Below are 24,505 nucleotides of genomic sequence, written 5' to 3'. Positions count from 1 at the left end.
TACATAGAGCACCTAAAAGGGCTGTTCTCATCAGAGAGGCCTTGAAGAAGAGTTTCATACAAGGTCAGTTCTGAGACTCTTCCACATATTTCTCCACAAGGGGCCCCTGAATTTCCTGTGTGTGCCTTTCATTCCCCACCCCTCCATTCCCCTTTCCTTTTTTCCTACCTTCCCCTTCCTCCCCTACAGAGCAAACCATAATGACATCTTTTGTGAAAAAACAGGACTGTTTATTGAGGGGGGACATACAACAGGGTATGGGTAAAGAACCTGGAATGGGGAAGTGGGATGGAGCTGGTAATGGCACCTGCCTCTAGATAGTCTGGAAGCTTTGGCTGTCCTAGAGTTCCCACCACCCCATGTTCTGGAGCCCTAGCAGCCCCTAGGGAGCCTTGGAGAGGAAGCCATGGAGGCACGGGGAGGTGGCTGGTGGCCCGCTTCATGGTGTTCCAAGCGCTCCATCACTGAGGAAAAGGTGGAGAACATGGCATCATGTTGCCACACCAGCTGGGCCCAGGCAGCCCTCCTTTGCTTCCAGTCAGCCCGCTGCTCCTCCCGGTTGGCCCAGCACTCCTCCTGGTTGGCAGCCTGCTCCTGGTGCTCTTCCTCGAGTCCCTGGGTGAGAGACTGCAGGCAGGCCATCTGCTCCCACATGAGAGGGATCCGCATTTCTGCCTGTGGATCCCTCTCAGATGGATACATGGCGTGGAAGGTGGGGAACATGCCAAGCTTGCAGCTGGCCCAGCTGTAAAGAAAAGTTACAAGGGCTGTCACCACAGGAGATGCTGTGTTTGAAGCCTAGTCCTAATCTCTGAACTGAAAACAAAGGTTTCAGTTGAGATGATGGTCCTGTCTGTCCCCTCCTCCCCATGCTGCTGTCTCTGATACAAAGGCAACAGATCGAGGGGTGGGGAGGAGTCCTGCATGTAACCATGAATGTTAATGAATGAGCCTAGGCTTTCACATCCCTAATACGAACACTAATAACCAACTGCACATACTGCCAAAATTTGTGGACAACAATTCAGAAGTGGATGTTGGGTGCAGCTTTACTTCAAAGTGGACCACCACCAATTTACACCAGCTGAAGATCTGGTCCACATTCAACTACCAGAGAGGACAATTTTTTGTTTGAGAAAGTCTACATACTGATCAACATCTTTGAGTATTCGTATACGTGAGGAAAAAGTTGTATGATAGCACCCGCACTGTGGGCTGTGTTACATTAGATTGTCATGGAGAAGCTGTAGTGGGATGGAATTCTGCACAATACCAGTGATGTGTATATAGTATTTAGTGGACTGGGTCTAAAAGCATTATTTCTGAAACTACACCTGGTATCAAGTAGACACACAGACTATCTAGTCTGGCCTCCATTATATCACAGCTTAGTGAGGGAATCTCAAAACCCCCCTACAGAGGTAAAGAAGCCATTGTCCTACACAAAGAAGAGAAATCAAAAGTCAAAATATAAATGAAGCTCATTGAATAAAGGACAACGTATTTGTACAGAAAACTGAAAGAGTTAACTGCACTGAAACCTGCATATAACACAAGCCATCATTATTCACAATTATGTAGTCACAGACTGCATCCATCTAATAGCAATGTACACTAGAGTGTGTAAACTTAACTATCTCAGAGTACTAGGGAAGAGCAGAAATTTCATAATTGCCATCATTTCCCATAGGGAACTCATCTATGGCTGCTGAAAATGCTGCTCTTCTTTGCTCAGTGACCTTCAACTACTTATTAAACACTAGATCGTGACTATATGCTCTACTGTGAGCAATGTTAAGCTTCCCTTAGAATAGCCCAGGTGACAGATTATAACTGAAAGACACTGTGACTCCCATTCTCCTGACATGCACAGGCAGAAACACATGGTACCACTGGGTCTATACCTAGCACAGAATATGCTACTAGGCATGTTGTAATGTAGGGGCAGCACATGGGAGATGGAAATGTTCTGCACCTTACAGATATAGCCATGACTGAAGCAGTTGTTGACCTATTCCCCACCACCCAGCCTTCCAACAGTCTAGAGGTCAAAGTGCAAACAAAAACAAAGCTTTCTTACATGATTTATCCACAAGACACTTGTCACAGAGGTGAGTGGGGAAGGTACAAGGAGCAATAATGCTAGTAACATGGGTCTAATAGACACAAAACCACTCCACTTCATGATATAGCTGATTGAGTCTACATATTCAAATGAAGCACAGGACTGAAAGCAAAATATATTCCTTTCACTTCATTAGCAGGTCCAGTGGGGTCAGATTATTGAGTTCTAGTGAAGCAGGATGGTGTGTTGTGCCTTTATGCTTAATTATACATAAATGAACTACAGTATCCTGTAGCATGTCTACTATGCTTAACAAACTATAGCTATCAAAACACAAAAATCTGTGCACTCTTCAGCATAGAAATTGTACAAGTGGTCTCATTTCAAAAAGGGAAGAAAAATGAGACAAGCCTCCTGGGTGGTGAGACAAGGCGGGAAGGGAATATCAAAACACTAGTTTTAATTCAAGCTCAGAATCTGATTTAAAAAAAGGATGTGAATAGTGTGAAATAAAGATGGGCGCTTCAAAAGAATATATTGTATTATCAGTATCAAGGGAGGCTTGTGACATGGGATCTTTTCTAGGAGAAAACTACTTGCAAAGAAAATTATCTAAAAAATGTAGCATTCGTATAAAAATCACTGTCTCAATAAAAAGCATCAAGTAGATTAAGTTTAAAACAGTTTCAAGGAAAATCAAAAATAATTTTCAATAAATGAAGCATCTCTTCTTGAGTAACAGCAAATCACTTAAATCCTATTTCCAACCTGATATTTTCATAAATTCATAAAACTTTATTAGCTGGTGACGGCACGTCAGAGGGCACCCGACCCTGCACCCTCATCCACAGCCAGATGTGACTTTCCTCCAGCCAGTAGAAGAGAAGGTTTATTGGTACTCAGAGATACAGCGCAGCACAGGCTTGATGTTGACACAGGAGCCAGGCAGACAGCCTTAGACCTCTTGGGGGTTCACAGGCCCCTGAACCTCCCTGTCCTGGACTTAGTCTGCTTTCTTCATGCTTTCTTCAGCCAAGACTGTCCAGCTCCCAGGCTCTACCCCCCAGCGTGGTGGCCGTCTCACCGTCCTTCCTTTGTTTCTCCCTCTGGGAAGATCCTTGTTAACTGCTCAGGTTGGTAGTTAGGTGTCAGGGCCAATACACACGTGGGGTGAGTCATTGGGAATCACACATCACAGCACAATCAGGTGGAAACACGGGGTTACAAGGCAGACAGCCCCCACATATCACAGATGACAATGTATTTTCTGTAGCATATTGCTTCTTCATTGAGGATTAGAAGATATACATCTATCTCTCTGAGATCCCTAAAATCGGGTAAGATTTCCCCTTAGATGCCTATAACCGATAGATGAGAAATTAGGCCAATTCTGGCAAGGAACACTCTCTGGCAGTGGCTGCATGTGAGGTCTCTATCTCCACTGGCACCGATACCAGCGGCACTGAGCACGCTCTGATCTTTTTCATGGAGATGATGCTTGATCTTAAAGTGTCGGGCATCATTCTTGATGATGGTTCTCCAGGTTATCCGATGCTCCATCTGCCTCTCCCAGGTGTCAGTATCAAAGTTGCACTTTACCAAGGTGTTCTTCAGAATATCTCTATAGTCCTTTCTCTACCTGCCACGACACTTCATCCTGATCTTCAGCTGATCATAGAAAATCTCTTTAAGCAAAAATGTGTCAGGCATCCTGCCCACATGGTCAGAACATCGTAGCTGCCTGTGGGTGATTACTGCCTTAATGCTGCAGGAATCAGCCTCTGCGAGGACACTAACATTGGTCCATCTGTCCTGCCATGTGATGCCCATTATTTTCATCAGGTACCTTTGGTAGAATTTCTCCAGATCTTTAATATGATGTCTATAGGGATTGCAGGCTTCAATTCCATGTAGCAACATTGGAATGACTATGGCATCGTATATGTCAATCTTGATCTGCGTCTTGATGTTATGGTTATTGAAGACTCACCTATGTAAACATCCATAAGCCACACTGGCACTGGAGATTTGGTGGCAGATTTCATCATCAATGTCATTATTGCTGGACAGATAGCTTTTGAGATAGGGGAAGTTGTTGACATTCTCCAGCACTTGGTCCGCTGCCGTGATGGTTGGTTCAGGTAACGGTATGATGGGTGTGGCTGAAAGAGAAACTTGGTCTTTCACTCATTGAGAGACAGTCCCAATCTGAGGTCAGACATGGCAAAATCATAAATGACTGCTTGGAGACCATCTTCCAAGGTGGCACTGAACTCGGCATCAACAGCATACTGAAGTTCTACCACTGATGTTATTGTAGTCTTGGTCTTAGCTCTGAAGAGGCCCAGATTGGGGATGCTACAGATTGAGGATGCTACATTCATCTTGTGGGTTATTTTGACTGCACCTGGGAGGTCATCTCCAATAACCCGGAGCATGGCTGTGAAAAAGATATTAAATAGCACAGGTGCTATATCACACCCTTGTTTGACTGCAGTCCTTATGTCAATTGGTTCAGTTGCATCACCATTGTTGTGTATCACAACCTGCATGTTGCCGTGTAAGAGACATATGATATTGATGAATTTTGGTGAACGGCCAAAGTGTTGCCGTTCAACTACAGATGAGCAAATGCAGAATGGTGATAGAATATGCTTTAGATGATTTAAAGGGAAGGTTTCACAGTTTATTGACAAGGTTAGAGCTCAGCAAAAGCAATATTCCCATTGATGTGGGAGCCTGCTGGGATATCCATATTATCTGTGACAGTAAGGGAGAAAATTTATGCCATGGTGTTGGGCTCAAGGCACAGAGTCTAGCCACTAGTTATGAGGAGACCAACACCGGGGCAATAAGGAGACCACACTGAGGGACACTGAAAATCAGAGAAGCTTTGAAAAACAGCTTTGTGAATAGCCAGACAGTGATATGAGAATCATGCATGTTGCTCTTAACAAGATGCACCCTGTGTTAAGTGTGCTTGCCCATAAAGCCAGTAAATCTCCCCCACATTATGCAACACAAGCAATAAAGATGCTGTTGATGAGAAACCACACATTTTTATTTAGGAAACACAAGAAAGCAGGACCAGTAAAGAAGTTCAGGGTGGGAGCTTTGGAGGTTGGGGGAGAGGCAAGGGAAAGTGATATATTAAAATCCCCCTGTTCAGCAGTTACACAGGTGAGAATGACAGCCTTTTATTGCAGAATAGTGATAGAGATGTAGCCGTGTTAGTCTGGTGTAGCTGAAACAAAATACAGTACTATGTAGCACTTTAAAGACTAACAAGATGGTTTATTAGGTGATGAGCTTTCGTGGGCCAGACCCACTTCCTCAGATCAAATAGTGGAAGAAAATTGTCACAACCATATATACCAAAGGATACGATTAAAAAAATGAACACATATGAAATGGACAAATCAAATTTCAGAACAGAAGGGGTATCGGGGGGGGGAGGTAAATGTCTGTGAGCTAATGGTATTAGAGGTGATAATTGGGGAAGCTATCTTTGTAATGGGTAAGATAATTAAAGTCTTTATTCAGACTTATTGCAGAAGACATCCCTGGGGGTTGAGTGAAAGCCCCCAGCACCTGGGAGGGAGGTAATGGAACTTGGTGAGGAGATAATGTGGTTCTGCATGGGCCAGAAGGGGTGTGTTTGTCTGTGCTTTTGATTCTCCTATGAGTCTACCAGTCTCCTCTGGGATCCTCAAGATGTCCTCCCATGCCTTCAGTTCACATTCCCTGCATGCTCCCTTTCCTCGCACTCCGTTTACATCTCCTGCAACATCGCTCTCCTCCATGTATTTAACTGCACCCTATCTATGCAGGTGGATTGAATTTGCTCATTGAACAGGTCATCCCAACTACATTTTCACTTTGAATCTGTGCTAGCCAAACAGTTCAAGGAGCCAGGGGAGTGGGCAACAAGCTCACTGTGGTATCCACTGTAGCAAAACAAAGTGAAGGGCAGACCATACAGGAGGAATGTAAAACCTAATCTCTTAGCATAAAAGAACATCTGTCCAAGACAATAGGGATGTGTTATGGACAAGTCCAAATGTATGCTTTAAAGTGCCCACTATGGAGCAGGTACACCACGGAGATCTTAAGGAAGAAGTTGAACTCAGTGTGGTGGCAGATATGGCAAAGGATAGATTAGGGATTGCTCTTTTGCTTTCACTTTGAAAGCATGTGCGACACAATGGCTGAAAATAGCAGCTCCCGCAGCTATGCAAGCATCTGAAATTGCAAAGGAGGGCCACAGTGGCATGGTGGCAGGGCAAGGGCTCACATGGTGATTGTGTTTGATGCACATGTGCACACACACACACACCATTTGCCAGGACAGTGCAACTTTCCCTTTCCAGAGGAGACTGCTGAGGGAGGAGGTCTGGGTGTGACAGCAGGGCAGGGGCTCAAACAATGCTTTGTTGGGGATGAGCAAACGGAGGAGTACAGCTGTGGTATCAGTTACATATATAACTTCCCCTGCTTCATCCAGGTTGCCATTCATATCATCAGTCTTCTCTGAATCTTACAGAGTGATAGAGAGTGGATGCTGACTGAATGTGGCTGAATGTGACCTGAACCTTATTCTGAAATGTTTTTTGAGCTGCATTGATGCCAGACCACTTACTGATGAATTGGCATGGAAAGGTATCCTATTGTAGAGGATGGAATAAAGCAGGCCTCCCCAGCAACCTTATGAAAAGGATGAAAGAGAACTTCTATGAGAGCTTTACGGAGATGTGCAGGGAGGATTCCCACTCCATCCCCAGACACACTAACAAACTGTTCCGGGGAGCCCTTGTTGTGTAGGCAGAGCGGTCGCCACAGATCACCCCCAACTGTCATAATCCACTTGTAGCATGATTAAAAATATAAACTCACCAGAAGTGCCCTCACTGCCATCAAGCAGTAATACTTTCTGGAAGGAGGGGATTGTCTCCAAAGTTATAAAGAGGTCCTGGCTATCGGTGAGATGCGATGCTCCGCTTGTCTGCTGACTTTTCTCCTCCTCTTCTCATCCACATATCCTCCATGCTGCTGCCCAAGACTGCCTGAGGAATATCTTGGGAGGAACACATACTGGGTTGGAACACTGGTCAGGTCCTTCCCCTCCCCAGAATCCCATGTTCATAGAAGCAGCACATTTGCAGTGCTGACCCAGACCATCATTTTGCTTCCTTTGTCTTCTGGTATGCCTACCTGATCTTCTTTACTTTCATGTGCCACTGCTGGGTGTCCCTGACATATCCTTTTTCTACCATGCCCTATGCAATCTTGGCATAGATTACAGGTTTTCTTTTGCTGGGTCCTAGTTCTGTCTTCACAGATTCCTCTTGCCACACAACAATGATATCCAGGATCTCCTACATGCTTTCTGCTGGAGCCCTTTTGCAACTTTGGGCATTCATGATCACATGTGCTGCCTTCTCTGAGGTCTGCTCACAATGCTGGCCAAACAGAAAATGAAATTCAAACTTTCCCAAGCTTTTTTGTGTGTATCTGTAGGGCAGCAGAGTTGAAAGTGCTTGCCAAAGCAGTCAAATGGGGCTCTGCGGGACACCTCTTGGAGGCCAAGAGCATCAATTTTCATAGCATTGCATCACTGCACTAACCTAAAATTGAGCATGCAAGGTCACATTTACTGTTACTCCCCATGAAAATCAGGAATAGCGAAATAGATTTTAACAGCCCTCGAAATAAGTGGAATGGTGTAGACTCAATGTTTAGAAAATCAACCTAATGTGGCTAAGTTCAACCTAAACCCCCAGTGTAGACCAGGCCAAAGTTAAAGTTCTTATTAACTTTATTGGCTCACACCTGTCCCCTATACATAAAACATTATGGGAAGCCATAAAGTGATACTATTAAAGTTAGTTCTATAACTTATATATCTTGAATAAATGTTTATGATCAGATGTGGAACATTTCTTTTTGGAAGCTGAGTCTATTACCAGTAAGCACAATTCTGACTGATGAAGTTCCTCAATGAATCTGTTACCTATAGGTTACACTCTCACAAGCAAACAAAACATTGCATCTTGCACAATGCAATGTTAAAAATAAGACTCCACACACTGAGAACACAATTTCCTCACATCAGCATCACCCAAAACTGCTGTAGAAAGGATTTTAGCATAGGTTATAGATTTATAGACTCATATTAGGGCACAACCCTACATTTTTAGTGTGCAAAACAGGACATTTTTAGGTTTGTAAGGAAAAATATTGTTGATTGCAGCCATCATGCTGTAATCCACTGTAGCCTTGAAGCAACTGCTAGCACTTATTGTGAGTGAGACGTTAGGGGTAGGTTCCTCAAAGACCAACATCTGTGGCACAGAGGAGCAATAACTTGGTTACCATGAAAAAACATGCAGGATAACACACTAGCTCTAAGTTACATTCACTCTGATAGTAATGATAGTAATTTAGAGAGCTCCAAGAACTAAACCTCATTATTTCCCTAATTTTACAAATGGGGAAACTCAGGCAGAAGTAATTCCCAAACAACAATACAACATGCCGAGGCAAAACCAGAAACAGAACCCAAGTCTCCTGACAGTGGTCTACATCAAGCAGCAAAACCAAACGCTTCACTTATAAGAGATCTGGAATCCTCATAAGTTTGGCAAATGGTCAATTCAAGCTGCCAATTACCTTAATTTTTCATTTTGTGGTCTTTCTGTTCTGTCAGCATTTCCCAACCTATTCATATAATGAATAAAATCAAACATGCAGCACATTACAAACTTGCTAGCAGCTTCTTAGCTTTAGAATAATTAATTCAGAAAATACGCTTTTCCTGCATTGATTTGATTAAGTGCAGATGCCATTTATAAACAACGTGCTATGTTCACTTTGATTTAGCTAGGCTGAATTATATATTTAAGTATACAAAGTCCCATCTGATTTTTCTCCAAATTTTTTCCAATTACCAGCAAGTTTGGATTTAGCATGGGAGTTTAGCTATCCTTCAAGGCTGTTTTAGTTAACCTTTAGACTACAGAGCAAATAATACCTATGCATACATAATTCACACCCCTTGTAGTTTGAATTGATCTTTTCTGCACAAAACTTCATCAAAAGAAGCGGACCATTAATTATGCAATGATGTTTTGAACACCACTCTATACTAAAGCAACTCAAAGGGTGATAACCAGGCCCCACTGAAATCAATGACAAAATTTCTATTGACTTTAGCTGAGGCCAGGGTTTTACCCTAGATTTTTATTCCTCTTTACCAAGGGCTTGCTTCTAAACCCAGTACAGTCAGGAACAAAGTCTCCTTACACCAAAGCTAATTGCAGATACCTTCCACTGTACATGTATATGCCATATGCACCCATCCTCAATAGAATTCAGTAGATCAGCAAAGGCTGATCGCTATCCAAATGGCATTGCTCCTTTTAGAACACACACAGTACTTTCAACATTGCTAAATATAAACCCTGAATAACTCACACACATCTGAAAGCAAAATATGTTTCTCATTTAGTAACCAGGGGATGCAAACTAGAAACTTAATGGTTCCTGGAAGGAAAGGGGTTCCTACACAAAAGTCAGATTCAAGGTTAAAGTTTTCTTTGCCACAGGCTGAATTTAGTTAAAATTTGCTTGAAGATAGAAAAGTGACTTAAAGAAGGGAACTATGGGGTTCCATGTTTTCAGTGCTTTTTTTGTGATGGTATGCATCAGCACAGGGTACCGGCACCTTTTCTTTTTTTTTTTTTTTTTTTTTTTAACAAAAACAGCATTGCATGTATTTCCATTGTCTGACATACTGATCAGGTTTACTCTACTGCAGGGCTACTCAACACGCAACCCGTTTGTTTGCTGCCCACGGTGCACTTTGGGTTTATGCAGGGCTCAATGGGTGGGAGCCAAAACAAAAAAGTAGTCAATACAATGGTCTTCTGTTCATGTGTGTTTTAGTAGTTACTTTCCTGGACTGTCATTGCTCATTAAAAGTGCTGTAATATGGGTGGAAATTGAATAAATATTGAATTTTATTAATATAAACAGAACAGTCTTAAATGGGGCCTGTGTGTTGTGTAGACTTGCCTTAATTATTGCATTTATGCCAGTCAGTGTGAAAGAAGCTATTTGCATATACTTGCATCTATATTTGCATGTACATGCAACCACACTTAAGTTGCATCCCTCAGCATATAATTTGAATATCATTGTGGCCCCGGGACTTCCAAAGTTGAGTAGCCCTGCTTTACTGGTAAGTAATAAGATATTTTACCTGCAACCTGCCAGACTTAAAAAATCAACCTGGGATCTAATAGTCTTTCTGGCTCTTGTCTTAAGGTGCCCATGCCTCAATTTACATTTGCCTCTAGCACAATACATGCCACCAGAAAGGCCCCATTGATAACAACTCTTTACATGCATTTTATACTCAGCTGCTAATTGCCACCTAGCAAGACTGACCCTGGATACTGATAGTTTCCAAGAGTTTTTCTGGGCTCCAGAACTGTCACTGGGCTTCAGTTAAAAGGAAAGAGAGAGACGTGCACTACAAAATAGCAAGAGCATAGTAAATGGTCACTCTGCTTGTGTAGAAACAACCTAGACTTTAATTTTTAAAATGTACACAGAAAAATTCAGCCGCTAGAATCCCTGATCAGGAGAGGCTTGGGAAGGAGATTTATGGCAATCAAGTTACCTTTCTGCTCTCAAAGGTATTTCATCTAATCACCATTACCAAATCTCTGTCTACCTCACAGTCTGATGTATGCATCATCACAACAACCACACAGTGTTATTATGCCCATCTTGCAGTTAAGGAAACTAGGCAGAAAAAGACAACGTGTCAAATTTCCCAAGTGCCTGAGTGGTTTAGGAGCCTAAATCCCATTTTTGAATGAGAGTTAGCTTCTATGTTGCTGAGGCACGTCTGATAACGTTACCCTAAGTGATTTACCAAACATCACACATGAAGCCTGTTGCAGAGTAGTAATTCAAACTCAGTCTCCTCCACTCTCCCTCCCCAAATGCCAGGCTCCTGTCTTGTCCACTCGGTAATCCTTCCTCTTAAGGTAACAGTGATCTCCTCAGATCAGCTTCTTTAAAACAGACTTTACTTTTCTATGCCTTTATGTATGAAACATCCCTTTGTGAGTTCCCATATTGCCCAAAGGTGAATATAGGGAAAAGATATGTTTTTCTCTGTCAAGAGATGGCTTGATCATTACCTGTTCAGTTCATTCCCTCTGGGGTACCTGGCATTGACCACTGTTGGCAGGCAGGATATTGGGCTGGATGGACCTTTGGTCTGACCCAGTATGGCCATTCTTATGTTCTTAAAATATCAGAAAATTATTGCCTTAATTTAAAGTGGAGAACTATATAATGTTTTATAAGAGTAATGTCAAATAATAAGCCTCTGATATTAAGTGATGTCCATTTTCCTTCTGCTAGCTTTGTTTTTGAATAGAAAGACAGGAAAGTCTTTGAAATACCTCTGACTATAAAGTGTAGAGCTTAAGCCACAAGCATTTTTCCTATTGCTTATCTGTGTGTAATATACTAAGATATTGAATCTGGACTCACTCTCTCTCTCCCTCCCCCCCCCCCCCCCCCCCCCGAGATTTTAGGCAAACATCTTAATAGAACAGAGTTTTGTTTCCTTGGAAAACCAACAGACTCTGAAAATCACATTGTTAAAACAATTCCTAGAGAACTTTAACTTGTCATTTCCAGGGGAGGGAGGAAGTGGGCCTGGAAATGAGACAGTATCTACTAAAATGATGGAATGAGGTCACCAGGAAGTGTCTAAACAAGTTGTGACTCATGAATATAAAATCCACTATCATCCTAACAAGACTGGTTCAGGTATCAATACCCCTTATTTAAAGGTAGAGCCGTAGGCAGCATAAACAACCCAGCCCCACCTGCTCTTGTAGCCCTAGAAAGCAAGATCATATGAAGATTGAGCAAGGGGAAGAAAGCTAGTTTCTTATATAAAATCAGCATCTTCACAGTCATACTGACTATTGAAGAAAATTATAATGTTCAGTCCCAAGTTGCTGTCACATGGGGTTTACGGTTGCTGCTCCAGAAACTGGCCATCAACATGGCCTACTCAGAATTCATTTAAAAAGTGCTGTCTGCCAAGGCCAATTATCTTTGTAGCAGACACAAACACAAGCCTCATTCAGTAAATTAATGAAGTTGCTTGGTCATTCTGAACAACTGAAAACACAAGCAAATTACAACACAAATGAAAAATAAATAGCTATCTCTTAGATTTACTAACCATTCTTTTGACAGGGCTTGATTGCATACAAATGCTCTATGGGTGCAATCACCCCGCAGGCAAAAGAAAAAATTGCTGGCAATGTTGCCCAGAGAGTACTGTCCATGTGGAAACCATCAAACAGTATTTGACCATGTTGCTGTCCCCATTTTCTTTGTATAACAATCATCATCGGAGTTGTCACCAGGGAGTGAACCTGGGAACTCCAAACCTCCCATGTGACTCACTCCACCTTGAATGAAAGGATTAACTTCCATGGCTGGGAGCTGTAGTCTCTTGTGGATCAGAAATGCAGCAGGTTAACAGACACTGAATTCTGGGTCTCACTGGTGCTGTGGCTATTTTTTTAACTTTAATTTACTTTGATAAAAGTTGCTCCTGAAGAATGTCAGTGAACCTACAAATGGCAACATGGCCACAGTATGGAAAGTTGGCCCAGGCGGAGCTTGGCAATTACATTGTGTTACACCAGTGTGACAGTAGCTTTCACATGCAGCATTGCACTGCCCTGAAACACAATGAAAACTGCAAGTGATAATTCTTGAGGCTATGAAAAGAATATGCTTATATCCCCATCGGTGCCAGAGATGAGGTGGATGAGTCACCACTCTAGGTAGGTCAGGCAGCTGAGCTGCTTTCAGGAACAATGTGTTCTACACTTAGGTAATACTTCAAGCATCCCCACGGGATTTAAACATGCAATTCACTTCTCTTTTTGATCCAGAAAAATGAAACCTCAGCCAGAAGGTTTATAACCTCCCAACTTTAAAAATGAAATGGAAACAATCCTTTACAATAAAGTTAAAACTTTCTAAAGTAAAATGTCCATGAAAGAGACAGAATCCTTAAAGCAGATATTTCTGAAATGCTTAGCTCCTATACAGTACACCCATGTATGACAAGTCATGTCCTGCTCCAACTGAGCCTAGGAATCCTCAAAAAGCTGCTGACCTGAATTCCCAGTGAGTGCTCTAGCTACTAGACCACACTCCTTGCCAGTTCATATAAAGTCAAATGTCAGGATCAGAATAGCTTTCCTTCGGAGACAAGGATTTACAGCAGCTGAAAATCTGGCCCCTAAAGTTTAATACAACATTTGGGGTAGGAGACTCAGACCCTGAAAATGGCATTATGTGAAGTGTTGTTAATTAACCCATAAATTAAGAAAGATGTTATCCAGTCATCAGTGTTCCTTTTGATTTTTTCCATTCATGTGCAGAATAAATTTTGTTAAGTGCACCTATATATATATGTAGATGGGTACCACCAGTAGAAACACATGATGCCAGCTGTGGGAGGCTGAGGGTGCTCTGCTATTCAGCTGGGCAGCACTTGAATTTCTCCTGGGTGGCCACATAAGCACTCAGCTTACAGAGAACAATGTCAGTCATCTGTAAACACAAGGGCTACATCTAGACTGGCATGATTTTCCGGAAATGCTTTTAACGGAAAAGTTTTCCATTAAAAGCATTTTCGGAAAAGAGCGTCTAGATTGGCAGGACGCTTTTCCGCAAAAGCACTTTTTGTGGAAAAGTGTCCGTGGCCAATCTAGACGCGCTTTTCCACAAAAAAGCCCTGATCGTCATTTTAGCGATCGGGGCTTTTTTGCGGAAAAGAAATCTCTGCTGTCTACACTGGCCCTTTTGCACAAAAGTCTTTTGGAAAAAGACTTTTGCCCGAACGGGAGCAGTATAGTATTTCCGCAAAAAGCACTGATTTCTTACAGTAGGAAGTCAGTGCTTTTGCGGAAATTCAAGCGGCCAGTGTAGACAGCTGGCAAGTTTTTCCGGAAAAGTGGCTGATTTTCCGGAAAAACTGGCCAGTCTAGACACAGCCAAGAGTTATAATGATGTGTAGAACTGTGTTTCTCTTTGTGCTGCCAATGCAAACAGGAAAGGCCAGTTGTATATAGAATTAAACAAATATGGAACTTAATCAGCTCATAAACAGTCTTCAGACAAATGAGGTCAACAGCTATAGAAAAGAGGCAGGTCTATCTTCCAGCCCTCCCCAAAATTCCAAAATGCAGCATATTTATCTGTGTAGCAGACAATAATGTTTCAGATGTATTATAATCCTCTCTCTGTGCTTCAGCTCAACCATCTGACACTGGTATCAATGCATGTATAATGTGAATGAGGAGTACAGTGGGATTCTTGGACAGGTTCCCTGCTTGCTCTGGCCCCACACTTCACTCAAAACAGCAAAAAACTTGCTGATGGGAACTGCTTGGGCCATACTTGTGGTGCAGGCAGCGTGCGGAGGACCACCCAACTGGCATGTTGTACAGACACACATGGCCCCAGCAGCTGACTGCTTTGAGCAGTGTGGGGGTATGAGCAGTGCTTTGAGCAGTGCAGGGAGCCTATCAGAGGGTCCTGTTGAACCAGCTAGGGTATGTAGCACTCCAATGCAGGCACTCCACCTCACTTCCCTCAATACACTGCCCCAGGTCACAACCTCCTCCTCCTCTAGATCACAATCCAAACCCTTTGCACCTCCTCCTGCACTCCTCCCCTAGTCACACCTCCCTCCCAGACCTCTGCAGCCCCTCCTACATCCCACCCTGAGCTCCCTCCTGCACTAAACCTCCATCCCAGACCCCATACCTTCTCTATTATTAACATAGAAGAGTGCAACCCTTGACCATTTACCAAATTCTTGGAGTGCCCCCCCCCAGTCAAAAATTACTGCCATCCCTGGGGGGGGGGGGGGAAGGGAGGGAGAGAGAGAGAGAGAGAGAGAGAGAGAGAGAGAGAGAGAGAGATAACTTAACTGAAGCAGGAAAAATAATCAGTGGTGTAAGACTATTTTATAAGCCTTCTTGATTCCCTCTTCTGTGTCTGCAGGCAAATTCTGAGACATCTCCTTAGCATTGAGTCACAGTTACTGAGAGCAGAATCCTGGAGATCTTCTATTCATTTCAGCAGACTTTGGATCAGGCCCTTACACCGCATGTTTCAAAAGTTTTTAGCTAACAGAATTGAGGCCAGATTTTCAAAAGAGCTCAGTTGCAATTCAGGCACCTTATCAATGACCAAATTCTTCCAAGTGTTCAGCATCCAGCAACTTCCATTGAAAACAGCAGTTTATACACAGGAGCTGCCAGCCTTCATCAGACTCACAGTGCATCTAGTCCAGTGTCTCATCTCTAACAGTGACCATCACTCTTCAGAGGAGGATGCAAGAAATTCCAGACAGAGCAATCAGTTCTGGGCCAATCTGCTCCCTCAGGACATTATCTCCTAGCCCATAATAATTAGATAGAGGTTGGCATAAGTCACTAAGCATGAGCTTTCATATTCCAAACACTTCTTAGTAACTTCTGTTCTAATTCTGAGTATTCTTGTGCTCCATATAAATATATGCTGCTCTGAAACTTGATTGCAAAACAATAAGCTTCTGGGCACCAAGCCCTTTTAAAGATGTGACTTTTCATTATTTTGCTCAACACAAACCAGGGCCCACATCCTGCAAAGCCTTTAACAAGCATTTAGCTTTCAAAGCAAGGTGCCCAATTCCTATTAAATTTCCAAAGGAATTAGGCCCCACTAAAAATACAAGCATTATTTCATATAAAACTGCCTGCAGGGTGGAGCCATTTGAAAGACACACACATCAGTGGCAAAATATGAATTATACAAATCCCTTAAAAGTAACCTTGTGTAGCTTTGGGTGTTAGAGGTTGTAAATGTAACTACTGTTTGCAGAGATAAATAACTCTACTCACTCAGCAGCCTGAAAATATCCCAAGGCTGCTCTGTATTTCATCTTACCTGAGAAGGATACAATGGTAGCAAAGATTTGAATAAATTTATTCTTCTGAATGGAGAAAAATACAAAAGGTCCTATCAGTAAAACAAAGCCAGCCTGTTAGGGAAAAAAAACACAAGAGAGGAGGGGGGGGGGAATAATTACTGATGGCTAACTCCTTGAATATAATAGCTTCAGGTTTTTAGAGAATTAAATAAATTAAGTAAATGCCACAAAAATTCTCACCAGAAAAATTCTGTAAGCATTAATCCTGCTGATGGGCCCCCAGCAGTGGTTTTCTTCATAGGGCTTAGCAGTGAAATTGTTCACTCCTGTGCAACTAGGGATATTGCTGAAAAAGGTAGAAAGATATAGTGTCTTGTCTTGTTTGTAGAAGCAGGGCAGTTTTAAAGGGTTCTTTAGCTTATCATGTGTGAAGCCAAACATGGAGCTCTCCAGCAGCTAAGATGGGTCAGTCTCACTCCTTGGCTTCCCATCATATAGGACCTAAGACCTGATCCTGACAATACTTCTCACTGCTACCAGAGATTCCTTTCGAAAGCACCAACAGTATGCCAGTACCCTCCTCTTCCCTGCTCCTGTCTAATAGTTCAGCTCTCCTGTAGTAGTTATTATTACTACCTTGTTTTTCTAGTCACTGAGAACAAGGATTCCACATTACCCACTGGGCCACATGAGTGCTATGTTGCACTTACCCCTTTCAACGAAAGGGAAGCTATGATGATGTGGTGCCTTGAAAGGAGAATAGGAGCATGTGATCCTCAATCTAAATCTCCCATCAGGTGACCAAGTAGCATTTCAGAATCAAAATATTTTAATTTTCACCAACAAATTTTCCAACTATATTAATCATGTATAGCTTGGTAGAGCCTAGGAGGTCTCTCTCATCCAGATTTGTGGCCCACTGTGTTAGGTATTTGTCCAGAGCTGGTAATCTGGAAGTCTTCTGAATCCTCAGCAACTGACCATCATGACTCCAGGTGTTTTTAACTCTACCCTGCTTTTAGGGATCTTCCTTTGCCAGTTCCCCAAATTCCCCTATTTACTTGCTATCATTATATGGACCTGGGGAATATATACAATGAACAAGTCAGAGACTGAACATTCAGCAGACAAGCTGAGGAAAGAATCAAAAATAGGAAAAGAAACAAGAAATGTGCTCGAGAAATAGGACTTTATACTTGGTTGTTGTTCTTTAAGGAGAAGATGCCAATATCAAAATGCCTCTGAACAAATCACTGGTCTTCCTTTCTTACATATGCACACCAAAAAGGTACTAACATTTGCTTCAGCCACAGACAGTATTTCTCCATGTTCATTTAGCTTCTAAAATTTTAGAAGCAGCATTGATATTCTATTGCTCCCCCTTTATGCGTCTTCTCTCCTCCCCATTCATGCACAATAAGTTTGACTAAAGTTAATTTAAGAGCCAGATTCCTTGCAGTCATTGCTAAAATGTCTGCACTCCCCAGCAATCTGTAAAAGGCTTTTCCAGACTCTAGAGTGCCATCTAGATGAAAGAAGGGGGATTTGCTGAGAGTCAGCCAACCATAGGTAATAAATCCTTTGGGGATGCATCACAGACTAATGCGGACAAGATGCTTTTTGGAACAGCTCTTTGCAGACTGCAGATGTTTTCTGGCAATTTTTTTTAAAGCACTAAAATACTCCTGTGACAGAATGAGCAGTGCTCTCAAACAGCTTGTACAATGAGATGAGAGCCTTTTTAGTTTGTCCCTGAATATGTATGCATCCTTAAAAAGAAATACTTGCCTACCTTATTTTTTAGGCTATTGTCAAAGTTCGCTTTCAACCACATTGTCATGGATCTTGCACGCTTCAAGCTTTGGACCTGAGTTTGGCACTCATACACTGAGGCACTGAAAAATCAAGTGGCCCTTTTATGAAAAATGTGGTCCTAATTGGTACCATTACTACATCCAGTCTATCAAGTGTCTCTGTATTACAAGAAGAATATGAGGCACAGATTTATGCCTGAATCCTGGCATTTCCAGAGCTGTTTGAAGTAGGCTGAGACTATCCATACATGATGATTTTTAAATCTCTATCCAGGATAAGCACCTTCCAGTATAACAAAGGCAGTCACATCGCATCCCCCAATGCACGCATTCCACTAATTCACTGAAATATAGCAATGGAAATATTATTCAGGCAGGAGTAACTCCATGACATCCCTATCCTCCCTCTGACTGACCACTAAGAGAACTAGGAATGAAGAACAAAAGAACAGACATATTTCCCATGATAGTTTTCCAGACAAAACAATGGAAAAATCTCAGAGCAGCTCCTCCAATCATCTACAATGAACATGTCTAACATTATGAAAATGGCAGCTATGACTGTAGCTGGGCAGCCTCTTTAAGACATGTAGAGGTCTGGTATTCAGCAACTAAATTGCAAACAGCTGCTCACATACACCACCCCCACCAAACACTAAGGCTGTGTCTACACTGGCACCCTTTTCCGTAAAAGGGATACTAATGAGACACTTCGGAATTGCAAATTCCGCGGGGGATTTAAATATCCCCCGCGGCATTTGCATGAACATGGCTGCCGCTTTTTTCCAGCTCGGGGCTTTGCCGGAGAAAAGCGCCAGTCTAGACGGGATCTTGAGGAAAATAAGCCCTTTTCCGGAAGATCCTTTATTCCTACTTGAAAGTAGCAGCCATGTTCATGCAAATGCCGCAGGGGATATTTAAATATCCCAAGTCCCAAAGGTTGTGGGGCTAAAAATAGCAGTGCAGACATTCTGGCTCCTCTTGGATCCTGGCAATAGGGGAAGTCTCAGAGCCCAGCTCCAGTTCAAGGACTACTAGAACAAGTAATCTGACCTGGACTCTGAGATTTGATGCCATGGTGATTTGTTTATTGTTTGTTTGTTTGTTTGTTTTTTGCAGAATAGACATACGCTAAGAGGAAGTGCAAGATGAGAGAAAAATAAGCTAAGAATATGGATCATTAAGGCCCTGATCCTGCAATGGGATACATGTGAGCAGATCCCCCATCTAAGAAGCACTCCACTGATATCAGCCTTGATGCATCACATTGCAGAACTGGGACCCAAATGATTGTCATGATTATTTAACACATGTGTATAGTGCCAGCCTACATGGCACAATTCTTCCATAACTCGATGTGCTAGAATTGTTCAGTAATATGGACAACATAAGTGGTAATTTCCATGTGGGAGGCAGGGAAAGGGGAATGGATATTATTTAATTTCTACTCTTTGTGCTTCCTCTAAACTGGAACTGTGCAAGTATTCCCACCAGTTGATTACATCCGCCTAGAAAAAGGCATCATAGCAGTGAGCCAAGCTGATAAGACTAGTTTCCACTGGCAGAGATATCAAGGGCACAGCATCTATTAAAGAACTACATTGAAAATAAGTGGAGACCTTTCAAAACCCAGTGTAATAAATAACACGTGCAGGGGTGGCCCGTCCATAGAGGTGAACTAGGCGGTCACCTAGGATGCCAAGTTAAATGGGGTGCCAAATGGTGGCACAATATCATTGAGCAGTTTGGAGGTGGGGCTCCGATTGCATGATTCGCCTAGGGTGCCAGTTGCTGGCAACTAGTCTATGGCTGCCCCTGAACACATGCTTTCCTTCTGAATGAATCTCAGTACACGGTGAAGCAAAGATGGCCCCTCAACAGATGACAAGAAGGATGGGTGGAATAGCAGGTGACTAGCTGCCATGGAGGGATGGAACAATTTCTCAGTGCAGAGTTGCACTGTAGTCAGATGTGGCTAGGTGAGGCTGTGTCACATCTCAGTGGACTAGGTTTATGGAACAATTCATGCTATATTACCAAATGAAAGTGACAGTGTTATTTCAGAGGGTTTGGAAGATGTTCTCTTAGGAGTAAATCCTGACGTCTCTTTCAGGGTCATACACTGGGCCCTGGATGTAGTGGAACAAGGATAGTTCCACTGAACTGTGAAAGAAGCAGTCTATACATGGTTTGTGCATGCCGTGTGTGTTTACCTGGAGAGGTGAAGGAAGCAATGGTACAGGAAGGATAGATTTGTTGCTGCAAATCTACTAATACCTTCCTCACTGAGCAATGGTGAAGCCTCCTGCAGACGGAGGGTGAACAGTTTTATCAAGACTCTTGTTTTCTACCCCCTGCAGCAGTAACCCATTAATCAAATGTGCCCTATTTCCTCGCCCATCTGGGATCAAGAGCAGAGAACTAGAACCAAGGGTGGCATTTTCACCTGGGCACAAAGATCCAATTGCAGAATCAGGCCCTATATATACAACTAGCAGTATTAATAGGAGTTACATCAACAAGCTCAAAGGGAAAACATCCCTCCCAAGAGTTCTCATTGGTTTCAGGTGGGGAATTAGTTCTAGCTTTGGGTTCCTGTTACTTTCATTGTTTTTTCATTGAAGCCAACTCTCAGAACCCACTGCACACACTCAGTACACATTACTCATTTGCCTCACACACCCACTCCCTCCCACTCCCTCAGAGCTGGATAACCTCAGGTATAAGAAGATATTCTACTGAAGGTCCACGGAGATAGCAAGCTGAATGAATATGAAATTCCTGTCTCTTAGGCCAATGTCAAAATCCAGTCTGACACATTAGTCATTTAACTAAGCAACAATACTATATACACAAAGAGACCAGATTTGAAAGGCAAACTGTCTGCACAAATTCAGCCTTCTTTTTGGGTTTTAAGTGAATGCACAAAAAATGCAGTAAATAATAGAAACATGTTCCATTAACATTTCTTCACATTTTTAAACAAATTCCCTTCAGTTCATGACTCTTTTGTGCTTGCCTTCCACAGACATACACAGACTGGGCTTCTGGGCTTTTACATTTTTTTGTGTAGATCAAAAAAGCTTGGATGTTTTAGTCTGGTTTCAAAGCATTTGTTCTGTTTGATTTTTCATCTATTGTGAAGCCTGGCCTTTAATTTTACTTGAAGCCTCAGTATGTATGTGAGTATCTAGACCCATAAATCTCATGGTGGATGTGTTGTACCTTTTACTTGCGAGCGCTTAATTGGTATTAGAATTAAACAAGAGCTAGCAAACAAGAAAAAACAAAGTGCCTCAGTCTCAGTCGTATTAAGGCCCTTTTTACATTGCCAAAGTACTAAGGGCATAAAGCTTAAATAAGAGTCACAGTCTGACTATAAATCTCTTCCTTTGGCAATTTAACTTATTTGATTTTGCAAATTGACATAACCCTCCAGTTCTCCATGGACTCTACCATGAAAAACAGGGCAGAAAATACCTGGATTTCTTATGAATGAAAGAAGCTGGAAAAAGTGATACTCAGGTTTTCTTTATATGTCACAAAGGAGGAAACATGCAAACCCAATTTTGTCTTTTTCAGGTCACTTAATAATCATTCACTTTACAACTTTCTGTATTCTGACTGGCTGAGGAATATTATTAGCCAGTTTTGATGGGGTCTTTCACTCAAACTCCTCCCTTTTCTAAAGAACCCTTATTCCTCAAAAAATGAGGTCTACAGGGTTCTTTCAAAACACCCCATCTAGACTGCTTTTTTTTTCCGAAAAAAACTCTTCCGAAAAAGGGATCGGAAGAAGATATGCAAATTCATGCCAAATTTGCATATCTACTTTCAGTAGCCGAGGGTAGTCTAGACGTGCCCCAAGAGACTAACAAAAAATACAGATAGTATCATGAACTTTTGTGGGCACAACCCACTTCCTCAGACAAATGGAGCAAAGGATCCACAGGTACAAATAAATAGCAGATAAAGAGGGGAGAGGAAGAGGGAAAGAAAAAACTAAAACTATTCAATTAGAGTGTCTGTGAAAAATGAGGCTAATAGAGTGGCCTGTAAGTGCCCAATACTTAGCTTCTGATGTAATTTGAGGGTTGAATATAATGGCCCATCCAAGAAATGTCTTTGTGTAATCCCTGGCTAAATCTGTCAAATTTGCATATGAAAGCTAGTTCTGCAGTCTCTCTGTCTAGTTGGTTCCTGTAATTGCTTTGTAAGAGGATAGCCACTTTTAAATCTATTAATGAGTGCTCAGGCAAGTTAAAATGTTCCCCAACAGGTTTCTGTGTGTTATCATTTCGAATCTCTGATCTGTGTCCATTAACAGTTACATGAGGCCAATGGGATAGACCACAGAGTACTGGGGGCTGCAGTAATAATATAAAAACGGCCATACTGGGTCAAACCAAAGGTCTGTCTAGCCCAGTATCTTGTCTGCTGACAGTGGCCAATGCCAACTGCCCCAAAGGGAATGAACAGCACAGACAATCATCAAGTGATCCCACCCGTCATCCATTTCCAGCTTCTGACAAACAGATGCTATGAGCACCATTGCTGCCCATCATGGCCAATAGCCATTGATGAACCTAACCTCCTGAATTTATCTCAGGGATGTTAAATTGCAAGCAACTGACTAATCGAATAGTCAGTGCATTTTGACTGTTAAGGCTGTTGCTACACTTCAAAGGCGAAAGCGCTGCGTGGAGCCTGGAATCAGGCTCCTGGAGTCAGGCTCCTGGAGTCAGGCTCCTTGCCGTGCTTCAAAGCAGCAGTGCCACGTGGAACCTGGGATCATCTGGGAACTCTCCCACTGACCACAGGCTCCATGCGGCACTGTTGCTTTGAAATGCCGCGTGCAGCCTGGGGACACCCCAGCTGGCCCCAGGTTCCATGCGGCACTGTTGCTTTGAAGTACTTCTCCTCTTTCTCCCACTTGCTGCCTCTTTCTGATAGAGAGAGTGGGGCAGGGAGGAGCGGGGGAGGAGGGAACAACTAGTCAACTAGTCTTTCACATCCCTAATATATCTAGTTCTTTTTGAACCCTGTTAAATTCCTGGTCTTTACAACATCTTCTGGTCAGAAGTTCCACAGGTTGGCTGTGAGTTGTGTGAAGAACTACTTCTTTTTGTTTGTTTTAAACATGTTTCATTTGGTGACCCCTAGTTCTTGTATTATGGGAACAAGTAAATCACTTTTCTTTAATTACTTTCTCCACACCAGTCATGATTTTATAGAGCTCTATCATATCCCTCTTCCCCCTTAGGGTACGTCTAGACTATAGGCTTTTGTCGACAGAAGTTTTGTCGACAGATACTGTCGACAAAGCTTGTGTCGACAAAGAGCGTCTAGACTACATTCAGTTCTGTCGACAAAGCAAGCTGCTTTGTCGACATCGCAGTGTAGACACAAAGGACAGTTTAGATGCAATAATGCCTTCTGTCGACAGAACTCTGTCGACAAAAGGCGTTATTCCTCGTAAAATGAGGTTTACCAGCGTCGACAAAACTGCTGAGTTCTGTCAACGTTATGTCGACAGAACTCAGCGGTAGTGTAGACGCAGGTTATTTTTGTCGACAAAAGTCCACGAGGTGTACCGGTAGTTTGGAATAGGAAGCCTAGTCCGAACTACCTAGTTCGAGCCCCGTGTAGCCGCGCTGCATGGGGTTCGAACCAGCGGGGTTTTAAAAATGGCGGCTCCCCGCTTGTGCAAATGAAGCCCGGGAAATTCAAATCCCTACTTTCAAGTAGGAAGAAGAGATCCTCCGGAAAAGGGCTTTATTCCGGAGGATCGCGCCAGTCTAGACACTTTTTTCCGGCTTTTCCCCAAGCCGGAAAAAAAGCGGCGGACATGTTTATTTAAATCCCGCGGGGGATATTTAAATCCCCCGCGGATTTCCCTATTCTGACTTACCTGCTTTGCATGACTTTTCCGGAATTAGGGGCCAGTCTAGACATAGCCCAATAGTCATTTTAAGCTGTTATTATCTCCAGTGGGTCCCAGTAGTTTTTCCTTTGATTTGTAATTTGTCACAGTCATTCATGCCTCTCTTTCATCCAGTCTACACTTTAAATTCTTAACAGGCCTCAACATAAAGAGGAGGGAGTTTCAAAATGGACTATAGTAATTAGGCAGGCATCCCCAGTGACTTGTATGTTTTGAGAAACTTACTTACTTCAGCCCCTTTTGGAAAAAAAATCAGCCTTAACTCATATATTTGCTTTTTGTATTCTGTGTCTTCCACAGTATCCAACCTGTGGCTCACAAGTAAACATGGCTAAGGATCTGGGAAAGTTCTGACTGTAATGCTGCCCAATGCTGCAGTGGTTAATGATTGTTCTAGATTTCCAGTTAATACTGATTTAAAGATAAGATTCTAGTCCCAGAGTCAGGCACAAGAGCATCAAGATTATCCAGTTTAATAGTGGGTCGTGAACCCTGGTGTGCACAGTGATGACACTCAAAATGAAAGCACAGTAAAGCTTTAACCACTTCTATTAGCACGAGTAAAGACAGAAAAGTTCCAAACCATATAAAGATACAGCAGTAATAAGAGTTAATGTTATTTCTTGTTCTTTTTCTTGCACATAGTC

The 24,505-nt window shown here is 42.5% G+C and overlaps 1 protein-coding gene across 2 annotated transcripts in view; it reads right to left on the bottom strand.

Annotated features, from left to right (window-relative positions):
* Positions 1 to 243: 243 nt before the first annotated feature.
* Positions 244 to 24,505, bottom strand: part of LOC106732119 (putative sodium-coupled neutral amino acid transporter 12) — a 93,077-nt gene continuing 68,815 nt past the window's right edge. The window contains exons 8-9 of one of the 2 annotated variants that reach the window (XM_025185417.3): positions 16,341 to 16,446; positions 16,029 to 16,211 (exon numbers count right to left, since the gene is read on the bottom strand). In XM_025185417.3, the coding sequence (XP_025041202.2) occupies positions 16,068 to 16,211; positions 16,341 to 16,446 (250 nt within the window). In that variant the 3' untranslated portion in view covers positions 16,029 to 16,067. Of the gene's footprint in view, positions 746 to 16,028; positions 16,212 to 16,340; positions 16,447 to 24,505 lie in introns of those variants that run through there. The other variant, XM_089782283.1, reaches the window with a different exon arrangement.

The sequence above is a fragment of the Pelodiscus sinensis genome, chromosome 15 (assembly GCF_052426305.1).
Source record: "Pelodiscus sinensis isolate ZL-2025 chromosome 15, ASM5242630v1, whole genome shotgun sequence".
In the NCBI taxonomy this organism is placed as follows: domain Eukaryota; kingdom Metazoa; phylum Chordata; order Testudines; family Trionychidae; genus Pelodiscus; species Pelodiscus sinensis.
This window is presented reverse-complemented; position numbering and strand designations above follow the sequence as displayed.